The sequence below is a fragment of the Monoraphidium neglectum genome, assembly GCF_000611645.1.
Source record: "Monoraphidium neglectum strain SAG 48.87 unplaced genomic scaffold scaffold02620, whole genome shotgun sequence".
Classification (NCBI taxonomy): Eukaryota; Viridiplantae; Chlorophyta; class Chlorophyceae; order Sphaeropleales; family Selenastraceae; genus Monoraphidium; species Monoraphidium neglectum.
The window spans coordinates 1-8,583 of NW_014011008.1; the positions used below are offsets into that span (position 1 = coordinate 1).

Here is an 8,583-nt window from a genome sequence, read left to right on the forward strand (position 1 = left end):
ATAGAAGAGCATTGCCAGCATGTAGGCTGTGTGGAGGAGATCGGGATGCGTGGCCGCGAGCGCCGCGCAGGACAGAGGGACCGCTAGGCGGCCGGCGTGCCACAGCACCTGCACGCGGCGCGGGCGGGGGCATGAGTAAGTGCGAGGCGTGCTGACACAGCGTCAGAGCATCAGCTCAGTGCAGGGGAGTGCACAGGGTCCCGCATCAACGGGCCATGCTTGGGCTGCCCGCTGATTCTGGGACCCGTCAAGACAACCAAACCAGAAGCTGGGAGGCGCGCCGCAGCGCATGTCAAACCGGCCCCGAGCGCCAAAGGCAGGCGTCCAAGGCAGCTCGAACTTTTCTGGAATCCCAGGTACATCGCGCTTTCCGAGGCTCACCTGGCCAGACCCAGTCACCGTCGCCTCCCACAGCGCCCTAACTGAATCCTCGTCCTCCACCCCCGCCCGCGCGGGCGCGACCGCGCCGCCTGCTACAGCAGAGAGTTTCAAGGGTGAAAGGTCCAGGGATCAGGGTTGACACGTTCGGATCCGTGACCGAAGGTAAGCATCAAGGTGTCAAAGCCTCACACAATGCAGCCGACCCACCACAACCAAGCACCCCAGCGCTGGCACTGCCCCGACCAATCCGGAGCGGCGCTGCCAGTCACTGCGCATCGCTTAGAGCCCCAATCAATTCCCGCAGCCACAACAGTACGCCAGCACAGCAGATGCAAACTCAATCCAGAGGACGCACCGTCAGAGGACGCGCGCTGCTCCCCTCGGAAGCTGAGCAGGTGCAGGATGTCCGAGGCTGCCATTGACGCGCTCCTCGACGCGATAGCGCCTCCACCGCCGCCGCCAACCTCAGCAACATCTGCAGCCGCCGCTGCCACCGCCGTTGCCGTGGCCACTGCTTCGGATGGGTCCGAGGATCTGCCGCACGCGCCGGCCGCCGCCCGGGTGGAAGTGGGGAGCGCAGAGGGGCCAGCGGGGACGTCTGCGGCTGCTGTGGCGGCAGCGGCGGCGGCGGGCGCAGTGCTGTGGGCGCGGCACAGGCCGGCGACCGCGAGCGTCGCCAGCAGCTGCAGCAGCAGCTGCGCGGCCGCGGGTGCGGCCGCGTCTTTGAAGCCCCATACGCCGAGCGAAACGACCTCCACGGGCGCGCGCACGAGGCCGCCGAGCGCTACCGCCACGTAGGCGTCGACCAGCCATGCCATGTAGAACGCGGCGAGCGCCGGGCTCGCGCGCCGCAGCGCGGCGCCGCCGGCGGAGGCGCCGCGGCCGGGCGCGAGGAGCGACCAGACGGCGACGAGCAGGGTGAGGCCTCCGAGGACGGAGACCTGCACCATAGATAGCGCCGCCATTGCGATGCCCGCCGCGGCGGGCGTGGACAGGAGGGAGGAGGCTGCGTATTCGAGGGCGGCGGCCAGGGCGGGCAGGAGGACCTCCAGGAAGACAGACGCCTGCTGTGACCAGTGCAGCGGCGGCGGCGGCACCGGCGGCGCGCCGGGCTGCCGCGGCTGCACGGGCGCGGACGCGGCGGGGGACGGCCGGCCGCGCGGGCTGGCGCCGAGCGGCGAGGGCGCTTCGGGATGCGGCGCCGGGCCGCCGCCGGGGGAGCCGCCGAGCATCAGCTGCGCCGCGGGCGTCTCGGCGCTGCCCTCTGACAGCAGCGGCTCCCGCAGCGCCCCCGCGTCTGCCGCCGCCCGCGAGGCTGCAGCGTCGGCGCGGCCGCCGCTGCCGCGGCCGCGGGGCGCCGCCGCCTTGGCCGCTGCCCTCCGTTCCTCGTCCTCCCTCCGCAGGCGCTGGTAGAGCGGCTGCCTAGTCAGCGATGCGTAGGCGCCGAGCGCCACGAACAGCAGGTGCAGCGACACGAAGTGCAGCAGCTGCACCGTGCAGGGCGGCGCCGCCGCAGGCGCGTCGCCGCCGCTTCCACCGCCGCCGCTGTTTGGGCTGGGTGTGACGTCGCCGCAGTTGTAGACATTGTAAAGGCCCAGCCACGCCCTGGGGGCGTCCAAGCTAGGCAGGAAGCCCTCGGGAATCTGCCCAGATGAGTCATCGCAATTGAGGGGTTGAGGAGGGGGATTGGAGGGGAGACAAAGGGGTTAGTGGGCTGCCATGCTGCCGAGCGCGGGCGCGGCCGGCTGACAAGCACAGACCAGCAGGCGCAGCTCACAAGGCAGGCGCGGTCGGCTGACAAGCATGGGCAGCAGGCGCTGCGCCTAAGGCAGGGGCGGACAGCTGACAAGCACTGGGCAGCAGGCGCAGCGCAAAAGGCAGGCGCAGCATGCGCAGCACGCAAGGCAGGCGCTGAGCCAGCAGCCGCGCGCGCCCCAAAACGAACCTGCGCTAGATAGAGGAGCAGTATGTGCGCCCCGCACCACGCCTGCAGCGCAACCGGCGCCGCCGCGCTGCCGACCCATGCACCTCGCCCCGCCGCCCACTGGCAGAGGCCCCAGACGATGGCGCCAACATAGGGCAGGCCGGGCAGGCTCGGCCACAGCAGCGCGGCGGCCAGGAGGGCCGCGGAGAGCAGGACGCCGGTGTTGCTGAAGGGGACCCCGACGAGGAGCGGCACCGAAATCGCGGGGGCGCGCCAGGCCGCGCCCGCGTCTGCGGGACGTTTGGGCGGCGAGGGGCGGAAGGGTGTCGCGGCAGCCGGGAACGTGTGAGGCTTGGCGGTGCATGCTCACGATGCAGGGTCACGCAGATGCCAGACTAGATCGTTTTGAACAGCTGCTTCCAAGGGAGCATAAGGCAGGCAGCCACGGCGCAGTAGCCTGGTGTCTGCGCGCGCCGCGGGGGTTTGAGCAGCGGGGCGCTGGGTCTGAGTGGCGGCTCACCCCCTGAGTAGGAGGTTGCATGCCTTGCAGGCGCTGCCACGGCCGCAGATGTCGGAGCCTCCCCGTTCCCCACGCCGCACGCGCCGTTGCTGCGCCCGCCCTGCGGCGGCGCCGCCTGGGGCAGCAGCGGCGCCGAGCGCATCGCCGCCAGCAGCAGGCGCGCCTCTCCGGAGGCCGCGGCTGCAGCAGCTAGGCAAAGCAGCGGCGCGCCGAAGAGCTGGGAAAGCAAAGAATATGTGTGATTTTGTGTGTGTGCATGAGCCGAGGTGAGATCGGGAGACAGGGAAGCGCTCCGAGACCATAACTGTGATGACATCTGGTGACGTCACAGCTTGACCCCCCTTCTGGCCCGGCGCGGTCAACTTCACACAAGCACTGTGCATTTGTGTGCTGCTGCAGGCTCCTTTGCTCCCCTTATGTGCACGTGCGCCGCGGCGCCCCTCGGCACTTGAGATGCCGCCTTGCCAGCCCGGTTGCTACTGCATAGTTTGTTGCATCAACCCAAGCCCCCCTCACCAGCAGCAACTCCAGCGGCGAGCCGCCCTGCAGCCGACCAAGCCCCGCCGCCTGCAGCCACAGCGCCCACGCGCCGCCGTCGCCCGGCCGCGGCAGCAGCCGAGCCCTGTCCAGGATTTGGAGGGACGCCTGCGCAGCCAGCAGCAGCGAGCTCCAGGAAGCTGCAGCTGCCCAGACGCCACGGTGGCGCGCAGTCGCACGGGCGGCGTATGGCGTAGATATGCAGAGGGCGGCCCAGGCGAAGAAGAAGAGCAGGGAAACGGCGCCTGGGGGCGGGTTGGTTGCGGGGAGAAGGCAAGCAGGCGGATGGTGCGGGTGCAGGAGAGGGGGGAGCAGTGGGGCGCAGGGGAAGGAAGGGGGAGTCGTGCCAGGGTTGTGGGGTGACGAGCTCCGGCTGGGCCGCTGCTGGGGGAGGACGTGCGCGGCGCGGCCTCAGGTGATCGCACCTGCCAGGCTGTTGTGCACATACGCCACGAGGAGCGTCGCCGCCGCGGCCAGCACGCCCGCAGCTCCCGCGCCAGGGCGCCGCGCGGTCGCCTCCGCGCCTTGGGGCGCCGCCGCTGCGACGGCATGCCACAGATCGGGATCCATCGGATATAGCTGTCACCTATCGCCCATGCAAGTCGCGCCCTTCGAAAGCCCACATCACGACGTTCGTTTCAGGCGTGATCTGCGCTTCCATCGAACCCCGAGAGCTTTTCATGATTTTCAATGCGACTAAACACGACAATAGCGCCTTTTACTAGCGCATCCACTCGCTTGCCATCACGCAGGGTGGCCTTGGGGTGTCTCGACGGTGTCACTGGTGCACACATGCATGTGTGTGCGCGCGCGCAATCCCGCGGGTCAAGGCTGTTATCGATGCGGACCTGCATATTTGATCAAGTCAATTTCTCGCCAGTTGGTGACCATGCACCCCTGCTCTCGTCCCCTTGCCTGCCCCACCCCAACCCCCCAGAGACCCCTATGATGATTGCTAGTGAAGTCATCAGCGACCGCAGATGTCAACTGCGTCTTGACCATCCACCTGTTCGGACATCATCCCCTTCATGCCATGAATCATACGTACACTCATCAATACTCAAGCGGTGGAGCTGACCAGTGGAAAGGCGGACAGCAGGAGCGAGGGCGACGCAGCTGTCTCTTGATCCACGCTCCCCTCCCTATAGGCCACACTGACTCCCAAAACGAAAATGGATTGCTTTACAAGGGTCTTGGTTTTGCTGCCGATTCATTTTAAACAGTGTAATCACGGTGGGCTGTGCCGCCGCCCCAGCCGCAGGCTGCGCGCTTGCAAAACAATTCACCATGCCGCTTTGCTGGGTGTCGGCACGCTGCGAATCGCTTCCACAGCTGCAACGGGCCACTTCGCCACAATGTTTAGCATCAGGTGCTGCTTTCCCCCAGCAACAATGATCAAGCGCCGCATTGCAAAGCAGCATATCGCAGTTGCTGAGCATGATATGGGGACAGCTTCATCGGTGGTTGACGTGTTGAGAGCGGCTAGTCCTGCCTCTGCGCGGCACACCGCCTGAGCGGCGGCCGCGCCATCAAAGCATCTGTAATCTCGACCTCCTTGATGCTGGGTCAATGCGTAAGCAGCCTGTCAGCAGATGGCGGCTTGAGTTGGCACAGCTTTCTCCGGAACGCTGAACTGGTCTGAGCTCCACACACTGGTGCGCCGCCCCTGCCGCCCACCAGCGCCAAATTTACAATTCTAGCGAGGCTTCGTGACGATGCGAGCTTCTCATGGCTTTCAGGAACTTGCAATCGCTGTCAAAATTGCTATGTTGCGATGACGTTCACGGTCAGGGGGATGGCAAAGCATTGTTGGGACCGCACAGGGTCACTGAGAAGGCACAGGGACAGCTCGGGGGTGCAGCGGGGCGAGTGCTGCACTCACAAGGCAGCACTGAGCCATGTCAATGCATTCATCGCCATCATCTATCACCATCACTACCACCACTCTTCGCGTCCAACACACACCGCAGCAAACATGCTGGCCAGCCGTCGCGCCGTGTCCGTCCGGGCCCAGGCCAAGCAGCAGGTGCGTTAAAAACCAGCATTGATCGGATCGGTGGCCACCAGAGATCGGCCCGATGCGTTCTGGGGGCTTGGACATCGCCAGAAGTGTCCGCTGGCGTGGGGCCCCTCCATTGGCTTTAGTGTGCCGCGGATGGATCTTTGGATACACGTCTCCGGCTGTGACAGTGCACCTGGTGGCTGGCAAGGCGCAGCAGCGTCCGCGGGCACAGTCAGCAAGATCCGAGCTTTGCGGTTTTCCAGGGGGCCATTTGCATCAGGCCGGTCTATCCCGTGCGATGTGAACGCACGAAATCATTATTTGTGTTGTCAGGCACATCAGGCCTGCGTGACCTGAGATGCGCCGGTTCCATGCGGCGCATTGCAGCAGAGCGCAGCACCTCACCCGCTCAGGACCGCCCAACAAATCACCCATCCATTCACGCAGCCCAAGGCCCAGACCAACGTGGCCAAGGCCGTCGCCGCCGTGGTGACCTCCGTGGTGAGCCGGCGCCCCAGATTCGTGCTCCGTGCTGGCAGATCGGGCATGCATGCCGGGCGGAGCTGTGCAGCAGCTTCCGTGGGAGGGTCGCACCGCCACCAGTGCAGCTGCAGGGGTGCGTACCGCTGCCCGCACACAGCCCGCTCCCCTGCCAGCCAGCCAGCGCGGTGTGGAAGGGCGCGCTGGCGCGCAGCGCGCCGCCCTCGCGCAACCCACCCGCTGATGGACGCTTGCACCCGCACTGCGCACATGGAACAGGTCATGCTGGCCAGCCCCGTCATGGCGGCCGATGTCAAGGAGACCGTCCGCCCCGCGGTGTGCGCCGCCAACCCCACCGCCAAGAGTGAGCTCGCCCCCCCTCCCAAGCGGCTGCACCGAGCATAGCCTGGCATCTTGCCCTGGGGAAACCATTTCTGCCTGCATGTGCCCTCCCTGCGTGCGCGCTGCCTGAAAACATCAACTCGCAGCTTGCGTGCACGCGACGCCTTCGCCGGCTGCGGCGCCGCCAAACCTAGTAGCGGCCCCCATCAATCGCCCGCCGATCCCTTGCGGCGGCTCTGGCGTTGCTTTTTGACCAATGGCGCGCTCTGCCGCCCGCCAACCCTCCCTCTCAGTCTGCCTGCAGGGCAGCGCTTCCCGCAACTAAGCGGCCGGCTCCTTGGTCCCAGGCCTTCACTTGTATATGATGGGCACTACCGCGGCGCGGCGGCCACTACTGCGGCGCCTGGCCATCGCGGCGGCGCGCTTTTTCTGAACCGTCGGCTGCGTGTCGTTGTAACCCGAACATCACCACCTCTTACCCTTTCGCGGATCCTTTCTGCAGCTGCCGTGGGGGTTGGGCTGGAGCAGGCGGGTCAAGGTCGAGGTCTAGGCAGCACAGCTGCTGCCTGTGACATGGGTCTTGCTCACATGATATCAGGCAGGCAGATTCAAACACGTTGGAAAGGTCTGTGGAGACGTCAGGCTGATTGCAATCTTCAGGGATGGGGGGCAATCATGAAGCGGCCAGGGCGTGCCCGCTTGCTGATGCAAATGCTTGCAGCAAAGCAAAGCCTTCTGCAAAGGACACTACTTTGAGCCCAAAAAGCCATTCGCACGTGCAACGGCGGGCTATGTGAATTCAGGCAGCGAAAGCTGGGCTGCCCCAACTGAAATCCCCCTGCTGTGCTGTCGTGCACAAAGGGCGCTGGTATGCAACATGCGCCTGGCGCGGACTGGAGCTAAGCAACCCGATGCAATGCAGCCATGACAAATCCCACCTGCACACGCAATCAGGCGTGGGCCAGCTGGCTGCCCACGGCCTCGAAACGGCCCCTGCACCACCACCCTAGCCCGCCACCCTCGCAGCTGAGCGCCGCCGCCAGCGCCTGGGGCGCCGCTTCCGCAGCAAACTTGCGCACCAGCAGCGGGCACTCGTACCCCAGCGGCTCGTAGCCGCCCGCGGCCGCCCATTCGTGAGGCAAGAGGCGCTCCTCACGGCGCCCTCGCAAGCTGTGCTGCTGCTGCTGCTGCTGCTGCTGCTGCTGCTGCTGCTGCTGCTGCTGCTGCTGCTGCTGCTGCTGCCCACGCAGCGGCCGCCAGCCGCCCTTGGCCGCTGCACGCACCTCGAACAGCGCCTCTGCGCTGGCGACGGCCGCAGCCGCGCTGCAATGCACTGCAGGGCCCCGCGCGGCCGCGACGAGACCTGTCCACACATCCCCCGGCCCAAAGGTGCGCGGGTGCCAGCCGCCGAGGCTCCAATCGGCGTAATGGGCCAGCCCCTTGCAGTCGGTCTGCAGCGGGGCGGCGGGGATGAAAAGCGTGCGTGTGCTCTGTCTGTAAACGTGCGCGCAGCGGGCCCAATTCAGGAGGCACTACTAGGCTCCAAAAACTCGTCCAGCGCGACGACCGCGTCGATTGGGGTTGAGGGAGTTTGAGGTTATCTCAAAAAACCACCAGCACGCAGAGATCGCTGGAGTTGCGCCGTTGCGGCTGTTTCTTACGAAGGCTTGCGGCTGGGCCATCCTGAGTGTCAGTGCGCTCTCACCTGGAAGTCGAGCCAGTAGCTCGCGAGCAGGGAGGGCAGCAGGTGCTCATCTGACACGCATACTCGGCCGCCAGCCTTCGGCGGCGGGTCGCTCGCGCACCACCGCCGGAAGAGCTCCGGCACTGCGCGGCGCGGTGGCGGCGGCACATTTATATGCCCGTATGGGTGGATCTCTTGCGTGGTGGACGGACAAAAATGTGCAGATGCTGCGCGAGCCAGGCACTCCCCTCTTTCCTTCCCCGCAGCTGCCTCCCGATCGCCTTGCAGCCAAACAGGAGTGGTGGGTGTGGTGCATGGCAAGGGCAGAGTTTGCACGCCCCAGTACAGGACCGTGGCGGCACACTGTGCCGCATGTTGTTGCGCATGTGACTCGCCACACACCTGTACTGCAAACGCTTTTTTGTACTGCACCCATGCACCCATTACGGAAGAGAATCCCACCGACGGTAACTTCGCCAACGCCAACAGCGGCGGATGCTCAGTGATCTGCAGACGCCCTTGCATTACACAAGCGCAGCAGGCACAAAGCCAGGTGTGAACCCACCGTGGTCATCCGAGAGGATGACCTGGGTGTGGGCGCGCGTCAGCGCGAACCACTGAGAGGACTTCCGCCAGTGCGCCGCAGTGAAGTGCGCCGTCCGCATGCCAGGGTGCCACCTGCTGGGTGCGAGCGGCGGCGGCGAGTTGTGTGT

At 66.2% G+C, this 8,583-nt stretch overlaps 3 protein-coding genes across 3 annotated transcripts; 1 reads left to right on the forward strand and 2 right to left on the reverse strand.

Annotated features, from left to right (window-relative positions):
• Positions 1 to 391: 391 nt before the first annotated feature.
• Positions 392 to 3,932, reverse strand: MNEG_11162 (hypothetical protein; the record flags this gene model as incomplete). Its single annotated transcript, XM_014040364.1, has 6 exons — positions 392 to 470; positions 737 to 2,024; positions 2,327 to 2,595; positions 2,826 to 3,042; positions 3,342 to 3,607; positions 3,788 to 3,932. Coding segments are annotated over 6 exons (2,264 nt in total), but the record flags the coding sequence as incomplete, so codon positions are not given.
• A 1,405-nt stretch (positions 3,933 to 5,337) lies between these two features.
• Positions 5,338 to 6,511, forward strand: MNEG_11163 (hypothetical protein; the record flags this gene model as incomplete). The annotated part of the gene is made up of 4 exons (XM_014040365.1): positions 5,338 to 5,388; positions 5,812 to 5,865; positions 6,124 to 6,208; positions 6,480 to 6,511. 4 exons carry the CDS (start codon positions 5,338 to 5,340, stop codon positions 6,509 to 6,511), a joined length of 222 nt encoding a protein of 73 aa, XP_013895819.1.
• A 625-nt stretch (positions 6,512 to 7,136) lies between these two features.
• Positions 7,137 to 8,535, reverse strand: MNEG_11164 (hypothetical protein; the record flags this gene model as incomplete). Its single annotated transcript, XM_014040366.1, has 3 exons — positions 7,137 to 7,637; positions 7,892 to 8,013; positions 8,436 to 8,535. 3 exons carry the CDS (start codon positions 8,533 to 8,535, stop codon positions 7,137 to 7,139), a joined length of 723 nt encoding a protein of 240 aa, XP_013895820.1.
• Positions 8,536 to 8,583: the final 48 nt, after the last annotated feature.